Consider the following 14,292-nt stretch of genomic DNA (forward strand, 5'->3'; position numbering starts at 1 on the left):
GACGAAAGCCAAATTTGGTAGGATTAATGTCTTTTTTTTGTTTGATATAATATATTGATTAAACGATTCACACCCATGTACACAAAGCTCCAGCTCCAGGACATTGTCTCATGTCAGGTCTGTGAAGAGACTGAAGCAGGTGCATCCAATCATTTCAGCCCAAAACAGACAACTCATTAACTTTACCTAATAAACAATTTTTTTACTCATGTTCTACGTGTCTTCCAGGTTCTGTTGTAATTGTTTAAGTGTGTAACTCATTTGTAAACACCTACAGATCCTCCTATGTAGTGACCCTGGAGCTGCCTGATGGCCTGCAGCAGCTCTGTTTTCTGCTGGAGATCCTTCAGGCCCGACATCTGAAATACAAACTCATTTCCCAACATCTTGAATCTCCACAGACTTGAAACTGAAACGAATAAAGAAAAACATTTTCACTTTAAACAAGAACGAACTACTAAAGTGAAACTACTGCACATAATTTCTGAAAACAGACATAACAAAGTTCTGACGTTTCTGTGTGTGTTTACCTGTTTGTTTGTTTGTTTGTTTGTTTTGTAAAAACGGAACAAAAGTTAAACGAAAGTTGAACAAACACGGACAGTGTAAACTGCCGCACAAACACAACTAATCTGAGTCAGTCACAAATCAAAGCTCCTGCCATATCCAGAGAATTTCCTACACGTATCTATTACATATTCCTAATGTTTACTTCATCAAAAATTATATTAATGTTCAGAAAAGGAAAAATATCTGAAGCGTTCAGAAATAAACGTTTGCATGTTTGAGAAAACACCCGCGATACGGACCTCCTTATTGTACAATTAGGAGGAAGGTGAGTCATTTTATAACTACTAAAAACACCACAGTCTCCTTTAAAAACTATTATTATTTTTCTAATGTAAAATACACCAAACAACAGTTAAATTAAAAATACAATCGACACGATAAAGTATTTCCCGAGCACATATAAGGAACATGTTAAACCGAAGCCTCCCCCTACATTTGTTTGTGATTTGGATTGTTCCACAAAGCGGAAGTTTAGGTAGGTTTCATTTCAAACTGCGTCGAAGGGACTATTTTAAGTGCACTACTAAGGGCGTAAAGCATTGGCTTATGCGCACTATATAGTGCTCTATGAGTTTTATAAACAGCATTTTGGGAAGGAGTTACTATGGTTACTTCCTGCTGGTTGTCAGAGACGCTTTTGTGGAGCTGTTTGTAAACAAGAGGCGCTGCAGAGACAGAGTTTGATGTAGAGTTTGTTTTGTTACAGTTTTACATGTTGAAGTCGGTTTCGTGCGATTTGCTTAATGTGCTCTAATTTAGCACGTAAAGTCGTCTAATGTTTATATTTCTCAGCATTTCCCCCAAAACGCAGACAATCTAATGAAGCTTCACATGGAGGAGTCTCGAGTTTCCCTTTAACCTGTAAGTCCACGGTTTTCTCTTCACTCAGTTTAGATGTGTTCCAGTATGACCAGTATGGCACAATCATCCTTACCCAGTAGCTTGGACTTATTCACCACCTGATTATAAACCTCCTCCTGGATGAGCTCTGACTATTCTATAAGGTAGGCCTCCATAGTAATGATGCTTAAACTGTGCTTAAGCTAAGAGACTAAAGGTAGCAACAAATCAGTCGTTTTTCTAATTTTCAGATCAATAAACTTTAAGCTCCGCCCATTCAGCGTCCAACAGTGACGTAATAACATTTATTCCTGAAAGAATACTTGAAAACTTGTATACACACTATAACTCATTACAAGTTAAGAAGTGCTGCATGGTTTGCTGTTCATGAGGGAATCTGAATTCTATTTTTTCTTTGTTTGTTTGTTTTTCCTAGTCTGAGGTCTGAAATTATAAGATATGACCTGTAGATAAACACAGCAATCATGTGGGTGTGTAACTGTGTGGCTGTATGTATGTATGTGTGTGTGTGTGATTGTGTGTATGTGTGTGACTGTGTGTGTGTGTGGGGGGGGGCTGTGTGTGTACACTGTGTGTGTGTGTGACTGTGTGTGTGACTGTGTGTGTGACTGTGTGTGTGACTGTGTGTGTGTGTGACTGACTGGATGTTTGTCCACCTCACACTGAATGTTGCTAGGGTATGCTCTCCATCCACCACAATACTGACTAGCATAACACAGTTACAGAAGACGAATGAAGGAATGAAAGATAAAAGAATGAAAGAGCGAATCAATGATTGTATGAATGAATGAACAAATGATCGAATGAATAAATGACTAAACAAATGGACAAATGATCAAATGAATGAACATGTGTATGACGGCTGCTTGATCTGGTGGAGAGCATCTGCAGGAACATTTTATCATTTTATCATGAAAAACATTTGCAGAAATTCAGATGTATTCTGGGAAAAAAGTTTAAAGAAACCACTTTTTAGGGCTTTTCACACTTTGCTTAACACTGGGTTATCGTCGTTCTGATCCCTGCAGTAACCTTTCACGTTTGTAATGTAGAAGCAGCTTTAGTACGGCTTTTAACCTGGTGCTATGAAACGCTGCTCTTAAGCACGGCTATCAGCAATAACGTGCGACCTGTACAGTGTGAATCAATGTAGTGTTAAAATGTTTCAGCTAGATGCTTAGCAACAGACAGCCAATCAGAAACAAGCTTTACACACACACACAGTCACACAAACAGCAGTTAAAAAGATTATATTTCATTTACACTTTTATATTCTTCTGCTGTTGTTTTTTTTGTGTCAGGAGACTTTAAACATCTAAGGAGGATTTACAGCGACTTATTTTTTGATGGGAATGCTGTTGAAACAAGCCGTTATTTAAAATGATCATGCGTTGTAATTATCCAGTCATGGATGTTGACTGTGCAAATATGCAAATAAGAAAGTTAATCAAGGGTTTATGAATGTACAGTGTGATGCAGGATTAATTATTAACTCTGGGTAAAATATAAGCGGTGTGAAATGATCAAATAAGTTACCCCAGGATTGTGTTGACCGGGAGTTTACACTGACCCAGAGGAACTACTTCACGTGTGAAAAGTCCTAAAGTATCTGTGATTTATGCAGTGCAACTAATAAAAAATGCCAACAAAATTAATAATGACAAGAAGAAAAAGAGAAACAGTAAATGTGAATAAGAGGTCTAATTTAATATTTCTTCAAATCCATGTCGTTTCACCTGGTCAGTTTTAACTAAACATGTCATCAGGGCTTTTAAAATGCCAGTGCTTTCACTCAGCTGCTAAATATTTTACATCTTCTCCAGTTTGTGACTTTGGGGTAGAGGGATGCAAGTTTCTTGTTAAGCGCTCAGAGAATCCATCAGCCCACAGCCAACACACACACACACATACACACACAAACACACACACAGAGCTCCATCCAGGTTTTCTCTCTCTCTCTCTCTCTCTCTCTCTCTTTGGGACTTTACAGCGTCTGAGTTGGAAATAGCTAACAAGACAAAGAAGATGGAGGGAGCATCTGCCTAATTAGGCCCTATGTGGTGACAGGCTGAACCTGACACTTTTCCCACAACTCTCATGTGGATCACACAGCGGCGATGATGTGCCTCCCGTCGTAACACACAGGCACGCTCTCAGTCCCAGTGTAATTACACTGTAGTTCCTAATGCCGGGCCACGAAACCCTTCCGAGATCCCGAAGCCGCTCTGTCTTCCCAGCAGACGTGCAAAGACGTCTCGAGGCTGGGATGAAGTTTGGAAAATAATAAAGCAGAAAGCTTAACTGCCGAATCTGTCAAGTGAGGGAAATAATATTTGTCCAGCTGGGCAGCCTCTCTCTTTGTGCAAGCTAAATTAATGTTGAGATTTCTGTCTGTGTGTAGAGAAAAAGAGTGAAGTGTCAGGGATGTAGCACGGGCTGTTTGGAGTTTGACAGGGATTATTAAAATCAGCCCAGATGAAGGGGAAAGCAGTGGCAGCAAAGCCAAATTGACACTGACACTCTCTATTATACTCACTTGGCTTGTGATGATGCCCTTGATACTATCTCCCCCATCTCTCTCTCTCGCTCGCTCGCTCGCTCGCTCGAGTTGTGCTTTGCTTTGCATACTGGAGCGTGTTGTGCTCAGAGAGCTGATAGATTGTTTATTTAAAGTACGCTAGAGCACCAGTTTGCCGTCGGTCGATTCTCCGCCGTCTTCGACGTGCGTTGTTAGCATGGAGCCCAGCTGGAAATTGAAGTGCACTCGTTCCTGACTGAGAGAGATTGAGAACTGTGGCTTGAGCCGTCTTCGAACAGTTGATAACCAGCAGGAGAGACTGATTTATGGCGGCTGTGTCTCGTAGGAAGAGAATCAGATCATCGCATCGCACAAGCCATTGTGCAGATCCGAGGACATGTTCAATCAGCATTTAGAGCACTGTACGTAAGCAGCCATGGATTACAGTGAATAGTGTTTTCATCTGAAGAGAAGCTAAGTCACTGACATCATTGTTTCAGTAGATGTAGGATTCATCTACTGATGTAGAGCGCAATTGCGTGAATGCAATTAGGAGTGCAGCTATTCACTGTTATAAGTGCACTTTTTCTCCCTGAATGTAAACACAAAGGTTTGCAAAAGTGAATCATGATTAATGGCAGCTACATATTTAAAGATCCAGAACTAACGCAGCAGCAGAGGGGTTAACTCTTAGTGCTGGTTTCAAACCTGGACAAAAATAAGAGGGTTGTGTCAGGAAGGCCAACCGGTGTAAACCTGACCAAATCTAATGTGTGGACCAGACGATCCGCTGTGGCGACCCTGAACAGAGAGCTGCCGAAAGTACAACAACAACTTATTTAATTTAAACATGTAAAAGGTTACTTTTCTGATGAGATTTAAATATAAAGGATCTCTGAATCCAGCATATTTGCCACACATGGATATCCAGGGTTGTGGGTTTGATTCCTGCCTCTGCCCTGTGTATGTGTGTGTGGAGACTGCATGTTCTCCATGTGCTTCGGAGGCTACTCCGGTTTCCTCTCCCAGTCTACAGACATGTGTTGTAGGCTGGTTGACTCTCTAAACTGTCTGTAATGTGTTCACCCTGTCAGCACCTTGTTCAGCGTGTCACCTGCTTTGTGCCATGAACTCCTCAGGCTCCACGTGACCCTGTGTAGGACAATCCATACAGAAATGGATGCACACATAACATACACATGTTTTTTTTAACAAAGAATTCTGGTTAGTGGTTCAAGCCTCTCTTGGGCCCTTGAGCAAGACCCTTAATCCTCTGTGCTCCAGGGTGCTGTATCATGGCTGACCCTGTGCTCTACCTAACAAGCTGGGATATGCGAAGAAAAACATTTCACTTTGCTGTAATGTATATCAGACAAAATAAATGCTTCTTCTTTTTTCTTCTTAACACAGTATGACCTTAGATATAGGAAACCTACAGTCCACTTTAGCCGGTGAAAATGTAAATGCACATATTTAATTAACTGATTAACTAACTGCTTACATCGAAGAATGTTAATGTAAATATCCTGGCACTAGTCTGATTACGTCAATGCAGTGAGATGTAGGCTAATGTGAAGGTGAAAGAAATGATCATATGCAAACCTGGCTGTCTTCAGATATTTTAAATCTAATACACACTTATTAAAAGTATAATAATAGACTTCTAATAATTTTTTGGCAAGGTTTTTTTTTCCCTTAGAAGTCAGTTACCAGTATTTCAGTAATAATAAGATCACACACTGTACACTGTACAATGCTCAGCTGTGTGAGGATTAACACAGGAAGGGGTTTGCAGTTTTAAGAAAATGATCAACAACGAGGATGTTCGTTCCTTTTACCACTTACATTACAGCAGCCATAAACAATCATTTCTTCTTTCTCGTCAAATAAGCTTTCATTTCCTGTGTCTGAAAACATAACGTTCTAGTCTTCACTTTGACTAGTACTAAGCTTTGACACTGGAGACTCTTTCCAAATATTTCGCAATCATTATCAATTCCATGTTTTTTCCCTCAAAAACTGTAAGTGTGCACAGGATTATGGAAATAAGATCATTAATACATGCTTGCGATTTGCCTTTCTTAAAAAACATGGCCGTTCACAATGGTTAAAATGTGCATCTGAAGTCTAAAGACATGTCTTCCACAGCAAAACTTTCAAGAAGAATATTCCCCTTTATCCTACACTGGACCTTCCCCCTAGGGCATGTGTACGCTTTGTGGAGATTCTTTCTTTGAAAAGATATGCTTTTATGTGTTTGAGGTGGAATATTTTTCTTCCTTCTTTCCGCAGGCAGAGGAATGGAGCGGCAGGGTGACTCTCCACATGACCATGCTTTTGTGGAGCTGCCTGTGCCGAGCATGCTGAGTGTGTTGGGTGATTCGGACCTCCAGGTCCTGATCCGTGAAACAGAGGAGAAGCTGAAACTCAACTCCTGCAGGTCAGCGGCTCAGGCAGTCACGTGTCTGCTTCAATCTGTCTGTTTGCTTAAAAGCAAAACTTGAACTTTCCCTTTTAGTTCAGTGGCCTCAGGGTCTGGCTCTCCTTCCTTCACCTCAAGGTCCAATGCATGACACGGCACACAGGTTCAAGTTGTCTTCTTCAATCCATACTTATGCAAACACACACACACAGGCACACAAAGTTCCTGTCCTTGAGCAACACTTCAGGAAAAAAAAATCTAAATCCTCTCAGCACTGTATTCGAATATTGATTTGAACTTAAACGTCTTTGCTCTGAGTTTGCACGTCACACAAACTGCACCGAATCTCTGCTTTTGTTTTCATTTGATTTCGTATTGTTTTACATCTGTTTGCTCAATGCACAGCCCAAGGACTTTCTCTCTCTCTCTCTCTCTCTCTCTCTCTCTCTCTCTCTCTCTCTCTCTCTCACCGTAAATCTCTGCGTGTGTATATTCACTGGCCTTTTTGTGTTTGAAAAAACCATCTTCTTGCGTTAGACTCTAGCCTACATTTGTTGTAAGATGTTGCATCTACATCTGTTCTCATCTTAGAATATCTAAAATACTATAACATTGAGACTAGATGATTAATTGAGACTTGATGAAAAGCACGCCACTTCACCTGAAATCAATAAACTCAAACACATGCTTTGAATGTACTCCTGGATCTGTGCCTCTCTCTCTCGCTCTCTCTCTCTCTCTCTCTCTTTTTCCCCATGCTCTGATAAAGAGCTCTCTTTATTAGACATGGATGCTTTGTTTTGAGTGAAGGACATCCTGAAGAGAGCTCCCTAAATAAAGGATGTTTTTATTCTCTGGCTTTTCATGCATCATGCACCAGATGAATCTCATGTTCTGAGATAACTTTTGGAGGACATAGCTAGTTTTGACCAGACCAGGCACACACATTTTTTTTGGTTTTCCACTTCCTCTGCTCTCTTGCGCTTCCTCTGTGTCTCCTACCCTCGAGTCATGATAGCAGGCCTATCCAATCTGGAATAATTTGTCCGAGCCTCTTTTATTTGAATCCTTTCTGCAGCTTGGAGGATGTAGGCCCTGTGTCAGACAATGTTGTATGTGAACAAAGCTTCCTCCTTACTACTACTCCATTACCACCAACATCTCATCTCGCTTTGTCTGGTCTGCACTCTGTGCTCCGGATGGACAAGTAATAATCAAAGATTCTACGTCGTGAAACGAAAATGCTTGGCTGGGTAATTCAAGGACTATTACCCAAGACTGGGTGGTTTTTCAGCTTCTCTCTGCATTAAAGGGTTATTTTGTGTTCGGTGAGAAGTGAGACCTGACAAGACAAGACAAGACCCAAATAATGGAGAAGCACAGAGAAAAAAGAAGACAGAAGAGACAGAAAGAGAGAGAGGAACTAGAGCAACACAAATCCATTGGTTTGGACATGACAACAGTATCTCCATGACCTCCACAAGAGTGTACCTCCCATGTGGCCCAGCTAATTCAATAAACAGCACCGGTTCATGGAAGAAAGAGAGCAGAGAGAGAAAAGAAGAAGAAGAAGACACGAACATGCTTCCCACTTTCATGCCGAGCTCCAGACTATTTATGGGTCACCGTAGCTGGCCAGCACCAGGATGTTCGAGATTTGTGCCATAATTGAAGTAGATTAAGATAGGCCGCCGAACAGCCCTAGCTCTCTCAAATTGAAACGCTGTTATCCATTAGGTTTCATCAACTCGGACGCCGAGTGAAGCCACCGGCAACGAGAGGAGCCGTAATGAAGTGTCAGCCAAGGAGGCTAGGTGCCATGTTACACCAGCTCTGGAAACGACTTCCAATAGATACCTGCAGCACCATGACATTTCTCACAATCTCGTAGAAGTGTGTCTGTGTGTGTGTGTCTGTGTGTGTGTGTGTCTGTGTGTGTGTGTGTGTCTGTGTGTGTGTGTGTGTGTCTGTGTGTGTGTCTGTGTGTGTGTGTGTGTGTCTGTGTGTGTGTCTGTGTGTGTGTCTGTGTGTGTGTCTGTGTGTGTGTGTCTGTGTGTGTGTGTCTGTGTGTGTGTCTGTGTGTGTGTCTGTGTGTGTCTGTGTGTCTGTGTGTGTGTCTGTGTGTGTGTGTGTGTCTGTGTGTGTGTGTGTGTGTGTGTGTGTGTGGACATGGTGTTTTATCCTGACAAATAAGCCATGGTGCCTGGCGCTGGACGATACTAAGTACGCCAGATTTGGAGTGGACGGGATCCGCTTACACGTTTCTGCTTGACTCTGTGGGGAAAGAAGGGCTCTTTGATAGCATTCAGATAGGCTATTTGTTTCCTGGCCACATGGCTAGGTGCTCACTGAAGCTGGGGCTTATTCGAAAGGGATCTCTTCCTTTCCCTCACTCCTTCCTCCTTCCCACCTCCTCTTTCGCTCTGCCTCCTGGAGCGCGACAGGCCCGCGGCCCACCCACACCAAATTAATTTTGACAAGGAACTTAAGATAATGTCAAAGCGCTGACTAATCAGAGGATTGGGTTTCTGTAAGGCAGGGAGCTGTGAAACATGCCATCATGCCTAATGAAAGACTGCCATTGCCTCTCTCTCTCTCTATCTATCCATCTATCTATCTCTATCTATCTCTCTTTTTCTCCTTACCTGCTAGTCATGTCTGCTCCGCTCGGAGACGGAAAACCATTACAGTCTCAGGGAGCATGATTGACATGTGGACAGAGGAAAAAAAAGAGCATAAGACAGGGCTTAGAAGAAATGCCTCTCCTCATCCTTTTTACTTTAGCGCTAGACTTCTCCTCGACTTCCTCTGCTTTTGTGGCTTCTGTTTCTGAATCTGGCTCCATCAAGTACTTTATTACATGTGTCTGTAAAGGTATTGTCCGACTTCCTTGTTTGCTTGTTTTTCTGAGCCTCTTTCTCTCGCCCTCTCGGTCTAAAAAAGCCACAGCGTTAATCCTATAGGGCAGTCCATTGATCTGGGGGTCGTTAGCTTTCCTCTGTAGTGGAGGTCACAGACACGGGTGACATGGAACCTCTGGCATCCCGCACGCACTTAATCAAACTGAAAATCCAACTATAGTGTGTCCTATAGAAAAGGGGAGAAGTGGATTAATTGTTAGAATTCTTGAGTGTTATCCATTCAGGTGTTTCATTCCCGTAAAAATCAGTTTTTTATGATGTGCAGATAAAATGTATTAATTCTCTTGTCAATCCTGTCTGATTTCTGACTCTTTTATGATCAGCGCTGCAACAACACTGAATGGGATTGAAATTTCTCCCAGAAAATATTTTTTAGTTACATCATTTGGTCCAAGGAATTGAACAGCAGGACATCCTCATAACATGTTATACTTCTGTTAAATTCTCAAATCTGATTGGTCAGCAGGTGTGTATCATTATTTTTAAGTGCACGGCTCAGACAGTAGCTGCAGCCGTAACACAAAAGATAGATTCGATATTAATGCACTCATTGCCATGCATTTTTGTTTCCATAGTAACAGTTCATACACATGGGCTTGTATGGTGGACTATTTACATAATGTAATCCTAGTAATAAAGCGGTGTTTAACAACAAAAACATATAATCATTTGTGTGCTGACGTTTGTTTTTATGAAACATTTATTTAACATTTGTGAAAGGAGACTCAAGGGGCAGTCGCAGAGCTTTGTAGCTTCCCAGGGCATGCGGAAGTCTTCAGGATGGAGGAGTTTATAACTACATTAATGTAAGCAATAACAGAAGTTAATTTGTCTCATGGATGTTCCACATGGGGCCGGATGACAGCCGCCCCGATGGCTTTCATTTTTATACAACAGCACAGTCTATCCTGTGTTACTTGTTATATATTTGAGTTGTTGTATTTACTGAGTGATGTCCTGTTGTAGCCTGACTCAAATTGTATTTTTTATTTTGAAATATTCCATTCAGCAATAAATATATTGAAATTATTCTAGTGCATTATTTAAATGTATTATAAGCAGTTTAAATGTACTATTCAAACTTTATGCAAAACATTATTCCTGAGTATGATGGTATTGTTGTCTGTAAGTTGTCTGATGTAATGTAATAAATATCTGCCCAGACATTGAAAACTCATTCTTTTTTATGCATTTAAATATAAACATAGCTTTTGAGAAGTTTAAAAACCAACATTATTAATTTTCCCACCCTCTTATCAGAGCATAACTTCTATTACAGCATGTTTGAAGCTCATCTGTATTCATTGCTGCTTTCCTCTGTTATAACCTCTCCCAAACCCCATCAACTGCTTCTAATTGAGTCCTCCAGGTACCTGTGTAGTGTCACTATAGAGCTCTGCCCTCAGAGTGATGCCAACCCTCCTGGGTGCCCAGAACGAGCCGGGGCACTGAGTGTGTGCTGGCCCCAGGCCACCTGCAACTCCAACTCAGAACTTGCTGCTTACCCAGGCGTGCGCGTGTGTGTGTGGGTCTCTCAGACGGACAGCCATAGTGATGTTTGAGGATGTTTTGCGAATGGGAATGGGGAGGTTTTATGGAGCAGTAGGGCTAGATGGTGGCACAGATGGATCCTCATTTCCACCCGGCTGTTAGAGTAAAAGTCCTCCGGTGGAACCATGCACAAATCCAACTTTACGAGAAACAGTAAACTGACTTAGTCCATGTGTCGGGCTTTATGTTTTAGATAGACGACTCCGATTAAGTGATTAAGACTAATAAAGTTTAAATAAGAGCCTTGTCATATAGTTCTTTGCTTAGACCAAATTAATTTTTAGACCAAATTAAGTTTTAATCTAGCCCTTATATTTAAGATATATAAATATATATATATATATATATATATATATATATATATATATATATATATATATATATATATAAATATATATATATATATACACACACACACTTTTTTAGATATATATAGTAGAAGTAAATGCCATTCAGCAAATAGTATAAAAACTTGCTAAAAGTCTTATTATCAGGTAAACAAAAAAAAAGGTTGGCTGCATTTGTAGGCAGCATCTTCATTCGTGAAACAGGCGGTTTATGTTGGCTGTTAGTTGGAGTGATTTTATTGCGAGCTTCAGGCCATCATTAAAGGCCAGAACAGGGAGAATCACTGTTCCAGCACAGTCTGTCCTCACTGTCATGTCCCGTCCTCATACATATTTCCTCTTTACAGCAAAATGAGCCACATTTGCTGGGTTCCTGTTGGCACTTCTGGCTTAGAGCAAAATTAAAGTAGGAAAAAGACCCAGCGATGTAACACATGCACGTCGTTCACCGAGTTTACTGTGTGTGCACACCGTTAAAATTAACAGCACTTTATGTTTGCTGTGTTTTCTTGCAAAATAAAAATGTGCCACTTTGAAATGGTATTTAATGTCTTGCCATTGCAAGGCATCTGGCCTTTTGTATCACTTAGTGTTTACAGCTGAGTGTTTATAGGCCTCAAGTCAGGTGGTGCTTGGAGGCTGTTCTCTTACAGACACATGATGCATTGTAATAGAGTGTGTTTGTGTGCGTGCGTGTGTGTGTGTGAGATGTGAGAGAGACAGACAGATTTGGAGAAAATGTCATGTCTAATTTATCATATACAGAGGAGACAGAAGTGCTTATACATGATTATGGTGAAGTTCTGCTTGTGCTGGCATGATGAAAGAGACGTGCCATTTTATTGCTAGTCTGCATCAGACTACTGAATACACAAATACACACACACACACACACATATCCCAGTGCAAATATATTGATGTCCATGTTCATTAGGGCTGATGCGTCTCGATCCGGGCTGTAGGGTTGAACAGCTGGGGGATGACATGCCAACCCTGCGATTTAACTGTAAATGTGTGTGTGTGTGTGTGTGTGTGTGTGTGTGTGTGTGTGTGTGTGTGTGTGTGTGCATGTGCTTGTGTGTGCGTAGTATTGAGCAGAGCCTGTGCGAACTGCAGACTAGGATTGGAGAGTCCTGTGCTGGTGAGAAGATCCCCAGTCCTACAGAATGTTTAAATTGGTTCAGTCAAAGCAATCTGAGATTGCTGAAACCTGTCTCTACTGGTCACCAGGAGCTTCTGGAATTCCTCAAAGCGCTGGTAATGCATTGTATCACATACAAACTAATCTACTGTACCATATAAAAGCTTATAATATATGCAGTTAATCTGTTTTATATCGCATTATTAGTCTGTTTAATTTCAGACCTAAGGTGAATAATGTCTGAAAAACCCTGTATTTAACTATAAGTAATGCTACAGTTTAATGTTGATGAGTCAACAAAACAATGAGTCAATGAGTCAGTCAGTCTGTGAGTCAGTCACGTCAACGAGTCATTCAGTCAGTTAGTGAGTCAATCAGACAGTCACTAAATCAATCACTTAGTCAGTAAGACAGCCAAACAGTCAGGCAGGCAATGAGTCAGTCTGTGAGTCCATCACTGACTCAGTGAGACAGTCAAGCAGTCAGTCATTCAGTAAGAGAATCACTGAGACACATAGGCAGGCAGACAGTAAGGCAGGCAATCAGTCAGTCTGTGAGTCAATCTCTGAGTCAGTGAGACAGGCAGGAGTCAGTCAGTCAGTTAGTCTCTGAGTCAATAACTGAGTCAGTGAGGAAGGCACTCAGTTAGTCTCTGAGTCAATCACCAGACAGGCAGTCAGTCTGTGAGTCAGTCAGTGAGTCAGTAAGACAGGCAGGCAGTCAGTGAGTCTAGCAGGTAGAGAGTCATTCACTCAGTCAGTTCTCAAAATCCTTATAGTTTTTATTGTCACGTTTCCACATTGCCCCATTCCTTATCCACTGAATATCATAATTTCATTTATAGCTACACATACTGAAGATGGAAGAGGCTAACACAGAGGCAGTTCTCCAGCTGTTGGTGAACATCTCCTCTCAATGTGGGGTTGCCTTCCCTACCTCTGACTCTTTATCTGAAAAGAGTCAGGCTTCTCTGACACCCCTTTGCTCTGTACATGATGACATCACTCTGAACATCCAAGAAACTTGGTATGACATCCGGCTCTTGTTGCGGCGCCACCTGCTGGACAGGTTATCCATGGAAGTCTGTGGAGTCCCTCAAAGGACTGTTTTTCTTGTGCAGCAGCTCTGCTTTCTGTACACTGAAACAGAGGTTCTGGAGAGGTATCAGGCTCTACGGAGCAAAATGGTCCTGGAGCTTCTCAGAGAAAAACAGACATGCTGTCTAGATGGAGAAAGCGGCTTTAAAAGGTTGGCTGTGGACTTCAAGGCTGTCTGTCCTGCTTTCTGTGCCATGCTGGGTGAGGACATTCACATCCTGAGTGGCATAGTTGAGCCACATTGCATTCTGAGATTTGTTAATCGGGCCTACCTGTGGACGCTGGCACAGGAGCTGGGCTTTCTTATGGAGAAGGAGGTAGAGGTGGTGATGAAGGACAATAGCACACACGGAGGGAAGGGGATGAGGAGCTCAAGCAAGAAGGCATCAGTAGGTCAGTGGCTTTCCTGCTTCTCTCTATAAGTGTGATATTTGCTGTATTATGTGCTAAGTGTAGTGTGAAACAGCATGAAAATTGTATTTAGGTTCTGTAGAATCTGAATAAGTGTCTTTTTAGGGAGCTCTGTTTTTAGAGAACCTTTTTGCACCTTTGTTTCTTATGGGTGTAACACAATGCCCTTTTTATCTGGACCTATTTAGCTCCAAATATTTGTATCTGTATTCAAACCTAACCTTAATATGTTTGTGGTCTAAACCAGAAGAGCCTTATGCTCATGGAAACGTTGGAAAAACACAAAGGATAGAAACAGTAACAGTGTCAGCGTGGTCTCTGTGTATACCTCAGTCTCAGCTACAGTGTCGGGACTGTTAGTTTTTGTTTTTAATTCTTTTTATTTGTACCCAAAATAAAAACAGACTTGGTAGATTAACTAAAACCTCGACCCAGAACAGGCATATATTATAT

General features: G+C 41.5%; 2 protein-coding genes across 3 annotated transcripts in view; one reads left to right on the forward strand and one right to left on the reverse strand.

Annotated features, from left to right (window-relative positions):
* slf1 (SMC5-SMC6 complex localization factor 1) overlaps positions 1-976 on the reverse strand; it is a 35,206-nt gene extending 34,230 nt beyond the window's left edge. For both annotated transcript variants that reach the window (XM_060883569.1, XM_060883568.1), the window contains exons 1-2: positions 531-976; positions 276-409 (exon numbers count right to left, since the gene is read on the reverse strand). In XM_060883569.1, the coding sequence (XP_060739552.1) occupies positions 276-386 (111 nt within the window). In that variant the 5' untranslated portion in view covers positions 387-409; positions 531-976. The remainder of the gene's footprint in view (positions 1-275; positions 410-530) is intronic.
* A 214-nt stretch (positions 977-1,190) lies between these two features.
* Positions 1,191-14,292, forward strand: part of kiaa0825 (KIAA0825 ortholog) — a 131,998-nt gene continuing 118,896 nt past the window's right edge. Inside the window, exons 1-4 of the mRNA XM_060884382.1 lie at positions 1,191-1,431; positions 6,242-6,389; positions 12,279-12,447; positions 13,176-13,821. Coding sequence (XP_060740365.1) covers positions 6,250-6,389; positions 12,279-12,447; positions 13,176-13,821 — 955 coding nt within the window. The 5' untranslated portion in view covers positions 1,191-1,431; positions 6,242-6,249. The remainder of the gene's footprint in view (positions 1,432-6,241; positions 6,390-12,278; positions 12,448-13,175; positions 13,822-14,292) is intronic.

This window comes from Tachysurus vachellii, chromosome 12, assembly GCF_030014155.1.
Source record: "Tachysurus vachellii isolate PV-2020 chromosome 12, HZAU_Pvac_v1, whole genome shotgun sequence".
NCBI lineage: Eukaryota > Metazoa > Chordata > Actinopteri > Siluriformes > Bagridae > Tachysurus > Tachysurus vachellii.